Source organism: Balaenoptera physalus (genome assembly GCF_965194825.1).
Source record: "Balaenoptera physalus genome assembly, chromosome: 2".
In the NCBI taxonomy this organism is placed as follows: domain Eukaryota; kingdom Metazoa; phylum Chordata; class Mammalia; order Artiodactyla; family Balaenopteridae; genus Balaenoptera; species Balaenoptera physalus.
This window is the reverse complement of record NC_138883.1, coordinates 118,798,131-118,814,612: the sequence shown is the minus strand read 5'-3', so window position 1 is coordinate 118,814,612 and position 16,482 is coordinate 118,798,131. Positions and strand designations below refer to the sequence as shown.

General features: G+C 47.3%; 1 protein-coding gene across 3 annotated transcripts in view; it reads right to left on the bottom strand.

The window, feature by feature from the left end:
• SCAMP5 (secretory carrier membrane protein 5) overlaps positions 1-16,267 on the bottom strand; it is a 43,815-nt gene extending 27,548 nt beyond the window's left edge. Inside the window, exons 1-7 of one of the 3 annotated variants that reach the window (XM_082452695.1) lie at positions 16,123-16,267; positions 8,435-8,543; positions 5,205-5,259; positions 4,312-4,440; positions 1,960-2,116; positions 773-874; positions 223-340 (exon numbers count right to left, since the gene is read on the bottom strand). In XM_082452695.1, coding sequence (XP_082308821.1) covers positions 223-340; positions 773-874; positions 1,960-2,116; positions 4,312-4,440; positions 5,205-5,211 — 513 coding nt within the window. In that variant the 5' untranslated portion in view covers positions 5,212-5,259; positions 8,435-8,543; positions 16,123-16,267. The remainder of the gene's footprint in view (positions 1-222; positions 341-772; positions 875-1,959; positions 2,117-4,311; positions 4,441-5,204; positions 5,260-8,434; positions 8,544-16,122) is intronic. The other 2 variants (XM_082452693.1, XM_082452694.1) reach the window with 2 other exon arrangements.
• Between the last annotated feature and the right edge of the window lie 215 nt (positions 16,268-16,482).

Genomic DNA, 16,482 nt, shown 5'->3' with positions numbered 1-16,482 from the left:
GGCAGCCCATCCAGAAAAGACATGGGAGCCAGAGAAAAGTCACCGCAAAAGCCAGTCCTCCCTCCCACCCATGCCCTGTGCACTGGGAGCAAAGTCCACCAAGCCATTCCAGAGTGAGTCCCTTGGAAGACCCCTGGGTCCTCTTGTAACTTGGGAGAAGGGTTGTTACAGATCACAGTCCCTTCCCAACACCACCCCCTAACCCTTGAGGTGACCACATACCATGCTGAGGGCAATGAAGGAAAAGACAGCCATGACCGTGAACATGACAGTGGGAATGAGCATCACCACCGCTGAGCCAACGTTCGTTCCGAAGAAGGAAATGGTAGCGATCCAGCCACTGCAGAAATAGGCCAGCTGTGGGGCTGCCTTGCATGGTGAGGGGTACCCAGGAGCCACCCCACTAGAGTAAGGGACCATCTCATTGTCACAGGGAGAGACCATATCATTGGATGCAAAGGGCCTGTGTCAGTGGTTCAGAAAGAACCCCTGGCTCAGGAAACAAGCTCCTCAGACATAAGGCTTCCTTCCCTCAGTTTAATCTCATGATGCTTGATACCCCTCAGCACTCCTAAAAACCATTGCAAGGTTCTCATTCCCCTCTGATGCTATGGCTCTGTCTACTATAAACTATCCTGAATCCTTTCACACTTCCAATAACTCATGGTGTTCCCACAGGCTAGGCAGCTTAGCCCACAAAAGTAAGCAAAGGACACACCCCAGGTGCCACCCTGCTAGCCCTGGGTCAGTCCCAGACACCCCAGTCTCTTACCAGACACCCCAGCCTGGGATGCCCACAGCCTGGATGATGCTGATGACCAGCTGGGCCATGAAGGTGAAGAAGAATGCCATGAAGCTGAAGGAGCTGTCAGTCCTGCAACAGAGGAGGTGGCTTCCATCACCTGGGTAGAGGGCCAGGGCTTCCCTGCCTTCAAGACTTCTAAGTCCTTCCAAGTTTAAGTGGGTACACAATAGACAGAAGACATTTAAAGGCCTTAGTTAAGAGGCCAAAATAGGACAGCGTTTACCCATGGATCTTTGCAAGTTTCCATGTGTTAGGCCTGTGTGTACAACATTACATAGGGAGAGATCTCCTCATGAATGCACCACCCACTGGTACATGGATGGTTGGCCCCATTGGCACAGAAATAGATGGGTCCATTGTGGCAGGAATAAACAAACCCATTGTCAAAGGTTTGGACAGCCCTACTGGCACCAAGACATCTAGGTACATGGATGGATGGTCCCATAGGACAGAAAGTGTCATTGGCACAAGAACGGACACACTACTGGCACCAAGATTATAGCCTAATTGGCACATACATGGATGGGTCCAATAGGCAAAGATATTTGAGATCACACTGGCACTGAGAGGGACACTCCATTGGCACAAAGATTGAAAATTCCACTTGACACAAGGCAGACACCCATTGGCACTAAGACAGCTAGCCCTACTGATACACGGGTGGGTAATCCCTTTGGCACAGAGCTGGATGCCCTCATTAGCACATAGTGTCAGTGGCACATGGATGGCTTGTTCCATTGGCACATGGATAGATGGTCCACTTGGCGCCAAATCAGCTAGCCCCACGGGTACAAGGATGGACAGCTCCATCAAGACAGGTGGCCCCACTGGCAAAACTTATCATGCAGCTAGCTGCCTGGGGTAGGGAAAACAAGAACAGGCCCGGTTTCTTTGTTGCCCCCACCCAAGGGTAGAGTGAGGAAGGAAGGAACTAAGAGAAAGGTTCTAACTTCCAGCCCTCTCACCCCAGCCAAGAGCTCCCAGGAAGCCTATATCCTACCTGGCAGTCTGAGCTGAGGGTAAACAAAGGGAAAGTGAGTTTGCAGGATGGCAAAAAAAAAAAAAAAAAAAAAATTAAAAATATGTAGAGAAGAGACAGTAGAGATGGGCAAAGAGACAGGGTTAGGAGCTGGGGTTCAGCACCCATCACTTACTTGAAGGCCTTGTAAATGGGCCGAAACCAGCAGACGTAGGAGCAGGGTGTGAAGAGGATGAGCCAGAGAAAGGCGAGGCCAAAGTTGGTAGCTCCCCCGCCTCCGATCAGCCACGCGAGACAGCCCACCAGGTTCACGGCCAGCGTTACGCTATTCACTGCAGACCCAGGAGCACATGCACACACAGAGACAGACACCAGACACACACACAGACACCAAGGCCCATGCAGAAATATATGAGCACCCAGACACACACACATCCCCCACAACTCAACACAGACCCACAATCAAACACAGGCAAACAGCACAAGCACAGAAAGATGAAGACATACACAAACACACATGCAAACCGCATTTGTACAGATTCACACCCACAAGTCACATCAGTGAATACACACACACAGATACACAAGACACACGTATACATACACACACACAGGGAGTACAGACTGTGAGAAAGAAAACTGGGAGCTCAGACCAACCCCCTCCCACACCCGTTCCTGGGGATCTGAGAAATCCAGAGAACAAAGAGTCTCCAGATCAGGAACTCAGAGCCTCAGCCCAGCAAGCCCTGTTGAAGGGCCCCAAGGCCTCAGCCTGGGAGAAATGCTCTTCTCCTTATAAGAATTTCTCCTTATAAGAATGGCCTCAGCCCCTGGCCATCCCAGACCCACAGCAATCACCAAGCCCAAGGCACAGGAAACCCATCTTCCATCTTCTCTTGCAAGGTAGGGCATGAAAAGGGGAAAGTAAAAGGTAACATCTCTGTAAGCCATTGTACCATCCGCTCCACACTTAAATGGGGCAGGCAGCAGTGGCTGGGATCTGTCTTTCTTTAATCCATTTCTTAGACAACTATTATGCCACCTCCTCCAAGAAGCCTTCTTTCACTACTGCAGCCTTATTCATCTCCCATCCCTCTGACCTCCTGAAGACTTGGGCGCTCTCATGCTTCCCCAGGTACAAATCCCAGCCCATCAACCAAACTAGAAGCTCCCCGAGAGTGAGACCCAGGCTCCCCCTCCTCTGTGCCCACATAATCTAGCTGAACCTCGGAATCACTGTATCCTTGAGTCACAGCCAGCAGGGACCTCAAGTCTCCTCATCTGATGCTGTCACTCACACACACCCAGGTCATCTGACAAAAGGGTGCTCCTTTCCTCGAACACTGACTGAGTCCATTTAAGGCCCCACAAAGACTTACTGAATAAATAAAGGAAGTCAGGCTTAATCTTGGCCTCAAACAGCCAGGTATCTATGGTCTTGGCTTCTGAGTAGAACCCTGAAGCATCTCAAAGGTTATATACACTTCCTTGGGAACACAGCATCTGGCAGGCACCTAGTGAGGACTTAGGAAGATATTTATAGCCCTTAAATCCAGCTCCTGGATGAGATCTTCTCAGGGGCAGAGTTCCCAGAGCCCAGGGCCAGTGCTCTCCAAGTCTGGCCTGACAATGCTGTCACCTGTGAAGGTACACCCTTCTCAGGGCCCCTCACAATGAGGGTAAGCATTTCTTTCTGTGAGTTTCAGCTGTATTTCCTCTATCCCTGTTTATTGCCCCCAGATTTCCTGGAACTTTGGTGTCCTCACTGATTTTATTTGTTCTTTATATAGAACAGACATTAAACTGTTTTTATATTGGTTTACATCTCTCTTCCCAGTCCCACTTCTCTCCAGCTCACTTGATCTAGTACCCCGGCCGTAATTATTCTACTGCCACAGACCATGAGAAATCGGGGCTTTTAAACTCTAAACCTCAAAATCTTAGAACATTAAAACTCTAGACTCAACACAGAGCTACATGGAACCACAGCGATCACTGAGACAATACCCTCTTTCCTATAAATGAGGAACCTGCCACTTGGGAAGTGGGGTGACCAGCCCAGCCTCCTCCCATATCTCCTAAATCCCAGCTGAATGTTCTTTTTGAGCAATTTTCCAGAGAAAGCAAGAAAAATGAGGCTTTGAGGGGAGGATTCCTCTCCAAATCCAGAATCCTGAGGCAGTCACCAGAGGTTCCCTGGAAAACTACTCCAGTGAAAAGGAGAAGGAGAGGAAGAAATGAGGAATTACACCGCAGACAGAGACCCCCACCTGGCTGCTCTGTGATTGGGAGATGGGGAGAGGCCTAGATGGGAGGTTGAGGGAAACTGAGGCCCAGCTGGGGAGTCGGCCCAGGAGAGGAGCCTGCAGGAGTCAGGCAGGGAAAGGCTTACTGGCCCACACAGATGCTGCAAGTGAGGCTGAAGGACACTGGGCCTGTGGGGACCCCGTCCCAATGCCCAGCACCCGCCAGCCTTCCCCCTCTCCCACTCCCTAGCTATGGCCCACCCCCATCCCACAGCACTCACGCATCCAGAGGTAGTAGAGGCGCTTGGTCATGCTGAGATGCTGAGGAGGGATATCCGCCTCAAAGTCTTGGTAGAAACATGGCTTGAGCGGGATGAATTTGGGCAATGGTGGGAAGTTGTTCACTTTCTCTGTGGGCGAGGCACATCACATGGTATCACCCTGAATGTTCCCCTCCCTGATGATCCAATATGATCACTCTTTCCCTGGCCTGGGCTGCCCTCTTGGCCCATGTGGGCACAGGCCACTTTGCTAACCCCACCCAGCTATCCCCGCTGCCTCAGGTCCCCCAAAGTAGCCCTGAGGCAGTGTCACTGTCTCTCAGAAGAATAAAAACAATAAACACTGTCCATCAGGGGTGCAGCACCCTCTTCAGTGGGGGGCCAGTTCCGGGTAGAGGAAGCAGGATGGTAAGTCTGGGTACGTGGGTTCTAGCCTCCACTCCACCATCATGCTCTTGGGTGAGTCACTACCCCTCTCTCCAGACCTCAGTTTATCCAGTGGGGTGGGGGTCAAACTAGATATTCCCTACAGGTCCCTCCAGCTCTGAGCCTTTGGAAACCAGACAACTCAGAAACCAGAAGGAAAAGGTCTCAGAGTATTAGAGAGTAATGGTGACAGAGAGGATGGAGACTGAGCCACCCATGCCACTTATCAGTCAGACAGAGAGCAGGACGAGAGCATCAGGATGCACTACCCCGGTCCCCAGGGTCAGAGGTCTGACAGAGGGCTAGACAGTGAGGGTCTTGGATAAATAGGCCTCAGTGGGGAACCAGGGGAAATCCAGGGGCAAGAGGACAGAAATAACCTAACCTTCAAAAACTAGGGGGCGTAAAGGGACCCCTACCTTAAGTTCACTGTTACATCCTACCCAAGTGGCCCACCCTCTCCTTACCTGACATGATGGCACCAGCCGGCCCAGCGGCCTGTCCACTCCTCTTTGTCCTGAACTGGAAGGAAAAAGAGCCAGAGAAGGTTGAGGATCATGGCTCACCCAACCTAGTCCTTCTCTTAGTCCCAGCCAGGCTGCAAACTCCCTGGAGCAGGACTCATCCCACATTTCCACGGTGGAATGAACCGCAGGCAGCTCCCACCTCACAGAGCAGCAATGAAGACCCAATGCAGCCAAAAATAAATAAATAAATAAATAGGTAGATAAATAAATAGATAAATAAATAAATAAAATCTGTCAAAAAATTAAAAAAAAAATACTGATATGGAAAGAACTCCACAATTACAAGTAGTTGAAAAAATGCAAGACACAGAATAGTTTATGCTACCTTTCATATTTAAAAAAAGAAAAAAAAGGAGGGGAGAGGAGAATAAAAATATTTTTTGCTTTTGTCCCCAGAATCCTACTTCTAGTTATTTACCCACAAGTAAGAAACAACAAATACATGTTATTCAACATGACACTATTTTGCAATAGCAAAATGTTGGAAGCAACCTAAATCCAACTGTTTGAATAAACTATGGTACATCAGTCAATGCAGTAATATATAGATGTAAAAAAGAATGAAGATGATCTCTATGAACTGCTATGGAATGATTTCCAGGATATACTGTTAAGTAGAAAAAGCAGGGAATTCCCTGGTGGTCCAGTGGTTAGGACTTGGCACTTTCCCTCACGGGACTGGGTTTGATCTTTGGTCAGGGAACTAAGAACCCACAAGCCTCGAAATGCAGCCAAAAACAGAAACAAACAAAAAAGAAATTGGAGAGAACCATTAAAATTGAAATAAACAAAAACAAATGAAGCTATCTATACTGTGAATTGATAACACAATCACACAGGAAAAAGAACTGGCCAAGTGACTTGATCTCAGTACTCTGTGTTCTCTTAGAGGGATATATCTCAAGAGCAAAAACAACTGGAAAGAAATCTGAAATCTTAGCGGGTTTACTCTTACTGTTGGTACTAGTGTGGTGATTCTGAAACTCTGTCATGTGAACCGTAGCAGACAGCATATGAGAGAATGTGTTCATGTTGTTGGAACCTGGGTTCTCAGTGTTAGGTATGGAGACAGAATATGGAATATAGGAAGGTAAGACAGAGTCCTGTGATGTTGGATTTGAATTGGAGGCATCAATATGAACTCATGACTTTAAAAATATGTGGCTGGTCCCAAGCCAGGACAAGGAAATACAACGTTAGCCTAAAACATCTTGTGGTGCCAGAAGCAAGAAGGAATTCAACTAATTGGTGTCAAGAGGACACCAGTTTGAAGGAGCTACCACCAGCCAAATTTGGGAGAATTAAGAGCTTCAAAAATAATGACAGTAATATAACATTATTAAAAAATAATCCATGAGTCCAAAGTGACACTCTTATTTGTAAAAAGAAGAGGGAGGAAGGAAGAAAGAAAGCTATTCTTTGCAGAAGAATGCTAGCACTAAGTGTAGGAGTGACAGAATTAGAAAATCTCCTAATTTTGCAATCATGAATGTAATAGCTGATTCAGACAAGGATCCTCAGTGGCTGCTAAATCTTTCACTGGATGAAAGATTGTTGGGGAATTCCCTGGTGGTCTAGTGCAGCAGTCCCTGACCTCTCTGGCACCAGGGACCAGTTTCGCGGAAGACAATTTTTCCATGCACGGTGCAGGGGTGGGGGGGTGGGGCTGGTTCAGGCGGTAATGCAAGCGATGGGGAGCGGCAGATGAACCTTCGCTCTCTCACTGTGTGGCCTGGGTCCTAACAGGCCTCGGGCTGCAGACTGATGGGGGAGGGGGGTTGGGGACCCCTGGTCTAGTGGATAAGACTCTGCACTCCCAGTGCAGGGGACCCAGGTTCAATCCCTGGTCACGGAACTAGATCCCACATGCATGCCTCAACTAAGAGTTCACATGCCACAACTAAAGAGCCCAAGCGCTGCAACTAAAGATCCTGTGTGCCGCAACTAAGACCTGGTGCAGCCAAATAAATAAATAAAATATTTAAAAAAAGAAAAGCTACATGGCAACAAAAACTGATGTGTAAACCTTGACTGGATCCTGGTTCAAGAGGGAAACACTGGAATATCAGAGGAAACTTGAATATAGACTCTAGATAATATTATTATGTCTATGTTACATTTCTTGGGTGTGATAATGTTATTGAGGTTATGTAGGAAAATGTCCTTTTTCTTAGGAAATATGTGCTCAAGTGCTTAGGGGTAAAGTATCGTGATATCTGAAACTTGCTTCAAATAGTTCAGAAAAATAAGAAATAATGAATGGATAGATATAGACAGAATCAAAGCAAATGTGGCAAATGCTAACAATTGGTGAATCTGAGTGAAGTTATATGAGTGTCCCTTGTATTATTCTTTCAACTTTAGTTTAAAGTTTTCAAAATAAAAAGCTGGAGAAAAAATATGAGTAATGTCAGTAATGGATCATAACACACTGAAAAGAATGCATAAGTGCACTATAATACACAAAAGAAAGGGAGGAGGGAAAGAAAAGTTCTAATATAGAAGGAATGACATAATTTTTTAAATCATTATTTTGCAACCCCTATGTCAGAACTGGTACAGGCAAGGATTATCAATGGCTGCTTAAACCACTGGGTGGAAGGTGGTTAGGGAAGAGGGGAGTCACACAGTCTGAGTGTCACCCTCCAGATTATATATTAATCACAAGAGAGAAAAGGTACTTCTATGAGAGGATCTGGCAGACCAACTGACCAAACTTAGCATTTCTGATAATGGGACAAAAGGACATTATGTGCCTCATGATGTGATACACACAGAAGGACATAAGATCATCAATGCAGTATTATTGCCAAAATCTTTAGTCTGAAAATAATTATTAAGAAAAAGAATCTGACAAATCCAGACTGTGGGAAATTCTCCAAGATAAACGTTAATGTCGTGAAAGATAAAAATTGGTAAAGGGACTCATCTAAATTAAAGGAGACTAAAGAGACATGCAACCAACTGCAATGACTGGTCCTGGATTTTTAAATCACAGCTATAAAGGACATTTTTAGGACAAGTAGAAAAATTTGAATATAGACTGAACAGTAGATATCATTGTTCAATGTTAAATTTCTTAGGTGTTGTGGTTACATAGGAGAGTATCTTTGTTCTTAGGAGATACATGTTGACATATTTAGAAATACAGTGTCTTGTCTGCTACTTACTTTCAAATGGTTCTGCAAAAAAATCAGATAGGGAATTCCCTGGTGGTCCAGTGGTTAGGACTCGGCGCTTTCACTGCTGTGGGCCCGGGTTCAATCCCTGGTCGGGGAGCTAAGATCCCTCAAGCCACGCGGCACGGCCAAAAAAAAAAAAAAAAAAAATCAGAGATATTGATAGACAAAGCAAATGTCACGAAATGTTAACAGCTGGTGAATCTAGGTGAAGTACCCTAGTACAAGCGTTCATTGCACTGTTCTTTAAACTTTTTGTAGCTTTGAAATGTTTCAAAATAAAAAGTTGGGGAAATAGACATACAGATGGCCAATGGGTATCAATACATGAAAAGATGCTCAACATCACTAATCATCAGGGAAATGCAAATCAAAACCACAATGAGATATCACCTCACACGTGTTAGCATGGCTGTTATAAGAAGGATGAGATACCAAATGTTGGTGAATGAAATCTTGCCATTTGTGACAACATGAATGGACCTTGAGAGCATTATGCTAAGTGAAATAAGTCAGACAAGGAAAGACAAATACTGTACGATCTCACTTATTTGTGGAATCTAAAACAAAATAAAATTTAAAAAAGCAAACAAACAAAAAACCAAGCTCATCCATATAGAACAGATTGGTGGTTTCCAGAGGCGGGGGCTGAGGGGTGGGTGAAATGGGTGAAGGGGGTCAAAAGGTACAAACTTCCAGTTCTAAATAAATAAATCACAGGGATGTAAGGTACAGCATGGTGACTACAGTTAATAACACTGTACTGCATATTTGAAAGTTGCTAAGAGAGTAAATCTTAAAAGTTCTCATCACAAGGAAAAGAAATTCTGTAACTATGTGTGGCGGTAGATGTTAAGTAGCCTTATTGTGGTGATTAATTCACAGTATATACAAATATTAAGTTGTACAAATATCATTATGTTGTACACTTGAAAGTAACGTATGTCAATTATACTTCATAAAAATAAATAAAGGGACTTGGTGGCGCAGTGGATAAGACTTGGCACTCCCAGTGCAGGGGGCCCGGGTTCAATCCCTGGTCGGGGAACTAGATCCCACATGCATGCCGCAACTAAGAGTTTGCATGCCACAACTAAGAAGCCTGGAGCCACAACTAAGGAGCCCGCCTGCAGCAACTAAGAAGCCCATGTGCTGCAACTAAGGAGCTGGCGCGCCGCAGCTAAGACCTGGCGCGCCGCAGCTAAGACCTGGCGCTACCAAATAAGTAAATAAATAAATATATTTTTAAAATAATAAAATAAAATTTTAAAAATAAATAAATAAATACTTTTAAGTCAGGATGGGGATATATACAGTTGCATTTCGTAATATATACACAAAGAATCTCTAGTAGGACATCAAGAAAAAAATAATTGTGGTTCCTGGGGGCCAGAGGAACTGAATACATGCGGAATAGGGGAGTAGGCGGGAGGAAATTTTTACTATGTATCCTTATACCATCAAATCCAAGACACCATCAATTTTAAGATAGATCATTATCTTATTGAACAAAAGAAAGAAAAAAATGCCACCAACTTATAATGATAAGATGCCAAAATTTTAAAGACACAGACATTAAAATGTTTTCGGAAATATCAAAATGTTCATCTTAGAATTGATGAAATTTAGGACATCTTTTTGAATTATGAATCACGTAACTGTATTACCTGTTTAAAAAAAAAAAAGAAAAGTCAGGCAGAAGAGGATGAGCTGGCAAAGAATGAGTAGGACCAGCTGATGAGGCAGGAGGAAAACCAGGAGAGTGTGAAGTCTCCAAAGCCAGGAGGAGAGAGTGGACAAATATGACAGATGCCCCTGAGAGGTCCAGCATGGAAAGCGCTGGACTGAAAACTGTCCAGTACGCTCAGCAACAGCAAGTCACCTGTGACCCCAGAAAGAACTACGTTGGTGGCGGTGGCAGCTGGGAGTTGGGGGGAGGGGTGAGAGGAGGTAGTAGCAACCAAATTATATAGCTGAACACATAAGCTGAGAGCAGGTGTAGACAGCACGTTGAAGAAGCCTGCCTTGGAAGAGAACAGAGAGACAGGGTACTACCTGGGTGGGCTATGGGGTCCAGGGAGGACTATGTCTAAGGGTTGTTTGTTTAGGATGTTAATAAGCTAGAGATGTGAAAGATCCAGGGAAGAGTTGCAATTACAATAGAGACAGAGGTTAATTAATGGAGCAAACCCCTGAAAGGGGGAGAAGCATGAGGTCCAGTGCAAAGAGGTGGGACAAGCCTCAATCCTAATAGGTGGGAAGGAGAACATGACGCAAGCAGATCGGGGAGGTTTGAGGCCTTGGAAAGGACAGTGCACATCCCACATATCTGCTTCAATTTTCTCTGTAATAGGCGAGACACGTCTGAGTTGAAAGTGAGGTGGTAAGAGTAGAGGATGCAGCTAAATCAAGGGACAGTTACAACAAAGCCTGAGAAGTGCTCCAGGAGAGCAAGTACACAAAGCTATGGGAACACAGAGGAGCACCTCCCTGGTCCATCCTGGAAAAGCCAGGGAGGGCTTCACAGAGGAAGCGATATCAGAGCTGAATCCTGGAGGATGAATAAGAGTTGGCCAGGAAAGGAAAGAACCAGGAAAGCACACGCAAAGGGAAGGTCAGGAGTAACAGCATGGCGAATTCAAGGAACAGAAAGAAGTAGAGCACAGATAAAGTCCAAAGTGGAAGGAAGGAAGAAAAGGCAACAATAGGGTTGAAAGGTGGGAGGGGCCAGTCATCCTGGCCTTGAAGGCCATGAGCAGGATTTGAGTTTTATCCTGAGACTTGCGAGCCACTGAAGGTTTCTATTCTTCTTCTTCTCCTTTTAAAAAATATAACCTCAAAGTTTCTTTTTTAATAAAATGAAATTATGTTGCTTTTTAGCAACATGTATAAAAATATCTGCAAGTTAAAAAAAAAAAATCAAAGTGCATAAAGTAGAAAATACAAGTTCTTCCAAAATCCACCTTCTCAGTGGTCACCCCTTTAACAGTCTGACCTTTAGGTTTTTGGTTTTTATGTATACATAAGCATATATGACAAAAATGAGATCATTTTATACATGCTCTTTTATAACTTGTTTTTTTCCACTCAATACCTCATGAAAATGTTTCATGTCAATGAATACAGGTTACCTCAAACTTTTTAATGACTGGTCAACCAGGTCAACAACGTCCTTGGCCATAGAGTGGTCAGGTGTGACATGGGCTGATTTGGCAATTAGGAGGTCACAGCTTCAGGAAGTGGTGGGGTAGAGGCCAGCTGCCCAGAAATGAGGGAACATGAGGAGAGGAAGAGGGACAAGTCTAGCAGACTAATCTTTCAAAAAATTCAGCTGATGGACACCCCTGGTGGTCCAGTAGTTAAGACTGCGCCTTCCAATGCAGGGGGTGTGGGTTTGATCCCCGGTCGGGGAGCTAAGATCCCACATGCCTCGCAGCCAAAAAACCAAAACTTAAAAAAACAGAAGCAACATTGTAACAAATTAAATAAAGACCTAAAAAAAAATTTTTTTTAAATCAAAAAACGCAGCTGAGACTCTAATATAACATAGAGGATATTAGTGTCAACAAAGAAACACCATACACTAAAGGATTAATAGTAGCGATCTCTTGATAGTGACATTACAAGTTATTTGTTGTCTTTCTTTTATCTTTATTTTCTAAAATTTCTGCAACAGTCATATATCACTTTTCTAGTGAGACAAAGCCACAGGTTTAAAACAGCAGCAGCTAGAGGAAGACATACAGTTAGAAAGGTTTTTCCAGATAGGAGACTTGAGCATATATATATAAGCTGGGAGGAAGGTATTATTAAGGAAAACGGTGGAGAGGCTGAAGATACAGTAGAGGGGGAAAGAGCTGACAGACACTGGTATCTCAGGAGATAGGTAGGGCCAGCATCCATAGCACAGAGCGGGTATGTTAGATTAGGAGCCCTCCTTCTACTGGGATTCAAGAAGTGGAGAAACATAAGTGTGGTTCCAACTCCCACATACAACCCCCCTCAACTAACCTTCTCCATGAGTAAAAGGCTTTGGGATAATAGTCCAAGTTTGGAATACTCCTCCCATGGAATAGAATGGAAAGCTGATGGGAAGAGGAAAGGGGTTTCTAGAAGTGATGGAGGGACAGCTGAGGCTGGAGACCCTCCACGGAAGCAGAACCAGACTGCCCTGGTATGCGATGGCCACCAGAAGCTTTCCATATTCTGAGTATAGAATCCAGAATTGGGGGGTCTGCTGCTGGGGTGGGACACACAGGCAAAGTGGCATGATCACTGAGGGCATGAGCCAGAGAACGGTTAAAATCCTGGACCATGGAGTCCAGGAAGGACACAGAAGGTGTCATGCTCATGAGACAGAGAAAATGGAGGTGTCAGAGAACTTGAGGTCTCCTTGAGGTCCCAAAGTAGGTAAAGCAGAAATTGGACTGTGGTCAGAGAATGATACTGGAGTTTAAGATTTTGGAGGTGGCAACATGCCAATGATGAACAGACTCAGGTGTAGCTGGTAGAAAGGGTGGCCAAAGGAGGCATTGCCCCCCATGAGACAATGGGATGTGGAAAGGGAGACTGTGGTCCAGCACTAATGTCCTCCAGGGAAACAAAGAAGAGAGGCAGGGGGAGACTGGGCAATAACTAGATTGTAGGAGCCTCAAGGAAGGAGGCTCTAACCCTGGCTCCAACCTGACCCCCGTCTGGTCCCAGGCTGTCTCCCAAAGGTGTGCCCATGGTTACAGAGAAGTCAGTGTAGCAAAGTATGGATGGTGGGAAAGCCAGCACTCAGGGCCAGAGCACAGAGCAAGGCTGCCTTGTTTGTACATGGTTAGCCCAGAGAGAATTTAGGCTTGGGAGGGCTACAGGAGGCTGAGGTCACAAGAATGGAAGGTTCCAGGCTCTTCTGCTCTTATAGCAGGGCTTAGCCTTTATACTTGTATTGGGGGAGAGGGGAGCAGCTATGACTGGCCTCTGCAAACCAAAGTTCTTAAACTGCAAAATGGGAGAAGTAGCAATTTATTCCTCCACTGAGAGTCTTTCATAACGCTGGGAGGCACTGGGGGTGCTACATATCCCCCCAAAGATGTAGGCCTAAGGAAGCACCTCCTTAGTTATCAATAAGACAGCAAATACTAACTGAATTTTGTTCAAAAAACCCAGACTATAATTTATTCCATTTCTAACTGTGAAGTTGGGAGGACAGAAGGTCCCACAGTAAAGAAAGTGAGGTCCATGGCAGAGAGAAGGGAGTCAAGTATGGCCTCAGATCAGGACAGGGACCTGGGGTTACTTCCAGGACTCCCTACTCACCAGCCCTCCCTCCTCCCCAGCATGAGCCCCCATCCTTGGCATAGAAATGGTCATTTTCTTGCTGTCTGCCCAGAGCCTATCTGCTAAGATGGAAGTTTCCCCCTCTTGCTCTACCTCTGGTCCCCTTATCCCACACCCAATCCCATATCTCCAGCTCTGATGTCCCCAAACTATGACTATTCCTCAGAGAACAGTACACTCCTAGCATTGCTATCACTGTCCTGTGATGACTCTTCAGTAGCCCCTACTGATCCTGTGCTTGGCAGTCAAGACCTTGTGTCAATCAGCTACAAACCTCCGACCCACCACCTTTTGCTTCTCTACCACAGGCTGACCTACTTCCCACACAACCCAGCTTCATGCAGATCATATCAAGCCATCCTGTCTGCTTCCAGTGACCCTAAACCAGAGCCCTATCACCTCCTCTGAGTCCTACTATTTTTCTCACACCCCACCTCTTCTGGGAAGCCCTTCCAGACATCGCTGCTGTGCCTCCCACTGCTTAAATTCTGAACCAGTTATTGGGCACCAAGTGCTCACTCATTCTCATCCAATCTCTTCCTCGTTCCATCATGGATGGGGCTTCCGGGAGGGACCCAGCACAGGGCAGGGCACAGAGAATGGGCAATTATGTTCTTGCTTAAGCCTTGGACACCCTCCCAGGGTAGGAGTGGAGCAACTGATGCCCTCCCCAAATCAGGCTAAGCCCACAGCTTCTGTGAACCCTGCTGTACCACACTTCCTCCAGGAGACCTTCAGAGACTCCAGGCTGTCAGCAAGGAAGGAAGTGCAGCCTGTAGAGGAACTGCTGTGGGGAGGGGGCAGGGACAGGGAGAGGAAGGCAGAGGGAGGGGGGAGAAAAGGAAAAGGAAGAGGTAGAAGAACTGAGAAGGACGCTCTAAACTAGAACAAGCAGCTTCCTCAAGGGAGGTCAGTACTTAGTCCTATTATTTCATCCCTAGAGAAAGGTGCTGGCAAAGAGATACCCAGAGAGAGGAATCAATTTGTTCAGAGGTGGCCAGCCAGCCCACCAGAGAAAGGGTTAAAGAAACAGGAACAGAGCCCAAGGCCCCTAACCAGAGCTCCCCTCCCAGGACCCTGCTAACTCTCCATGGGTTTGCTAGACCTAAGAAGACCCTCTTTCTGTGGCCCATGACCGGTCAGTCCTCTCTCAGCAACTCAGGCTCATCAAACCCAGATCAAATCTCAACTAGCACCATCTGTGCAGCCCCAGACAAAATCTCTCTGCCAGTCATGCCCCTGCAAGAACCATTTCCCTCTCTCAGAGGCCTGCCCCTTGGAGGCAGAACAGTTAGGGCACAGGCTGCAAAATTCTCCAGACTTCTCCACCCCATGCGCACAGTCACGTGGCTGGACTCACAGGCCAGGCTCCCCAACAGCTATGCTTAATTCCCACCTCTATGCCTTTGCCCAGACTATTCCCCGAAAATGCCCTCTGTTACCTCTCCTCTCATCCCAATCTCACTGCCTCCAAGAAGCCTCCTATTCACTGCCTCTTGCCTCCCTTTCTCCTTGTGCTCCTAGTGTCCACGGGAAAGTCTGCCCAGCCCTCCCTAAACTCCTTATCCTGGAGCTGGGGCATTGCCGGTTTGAACTACCTGAGATAGTGAATTCTCAGTCCAAGACTATACTTGGTTTTCCCAACCTTTAGATTAGGAGCTCCCAGAGGCAGGGGCAGAGACGGGTTCCCAAACATCTCACCCCAATCCTCGTGACTGACTCCGGTCAGCGTTGGAATGAGCTTCATCTGGCGCCCCCAACACACCACCCCCAAAGCCCTGGTGGCCCACAGGCTCAAGCCAATGCACCCATCCCATGAAGCACTGAGGTGGTTCAGACGAGTTGTCCAAAGGTCCGCCGCCTCGCTTAGGCGGGGTCTAGGAGGTGGGGAGTACAACCTGCATCCACCTGCAGGCGCCTCTTGTAAGGAAGGACCCAAAGGAGGCCACAGTCAACCCGCCTCCAGACGCCCCCATCCCAGGCCGCGTGCGCCATCCCCAGGAGGAGGAGGAGGCCTGTTTCCAGGGAACGCCAGGTGGGGCTGAGGGGGTATGGAGGGCCCAAGGCCCAGGCTCCAGAATCTAGGGGTCTGACGTCATCCAAGACTGGGTTCCTTCTGTGGGAGCCGGGAATGGGGATGGCGGGGGTTGGGGGGGTCTGGGGCACCCGAGGTTCTCTTCCCCCGCCCCAAAAGGGAAGGTCACCTCGACTCTGCGCCTCTCCAGCTCGACCTGCCCCCGGCATCCAAAGGTGAAGGCTAGAGGGTACAAAGCTGGAGATGGGGTGACCCCTTCCCGCCCTGCGCCCAACTTCCCTACAAAGCCCTTTTCTGGCCCTTTAGGCCCGGGACTCACCCGCTGCTGTCGCTCGGCTGCGGAAAGGCCGCCGCGCTACGCTGCTATGCACCCAACGATGCGGCGCGGAGCCGGCCGCGAGCGGCTCCGGGGCTGGCGACGGGGTGCGCGAGCGTGCGCGCGCCTCGGGCCAGTTCCTCGCGCGCCCGCGCCGGCCTGCCTGCAGCAGCCGCTCTCGCGAGATTCCCGAGCTTCCTCTAGGGCCGCTCCTCCTGAACTCGCGAGAAGGAAGGCCTGGCCATCCCCGCACCTTACAGGAGCTGTCCGAGGTGCTAAGTTCCAGGGACAGGGCCCGATCAGGTAGTCGGCAGGCACGGCGGGGACAAGAGCAAGGCGAGAACGTCGAGGAAGAGACCAAGA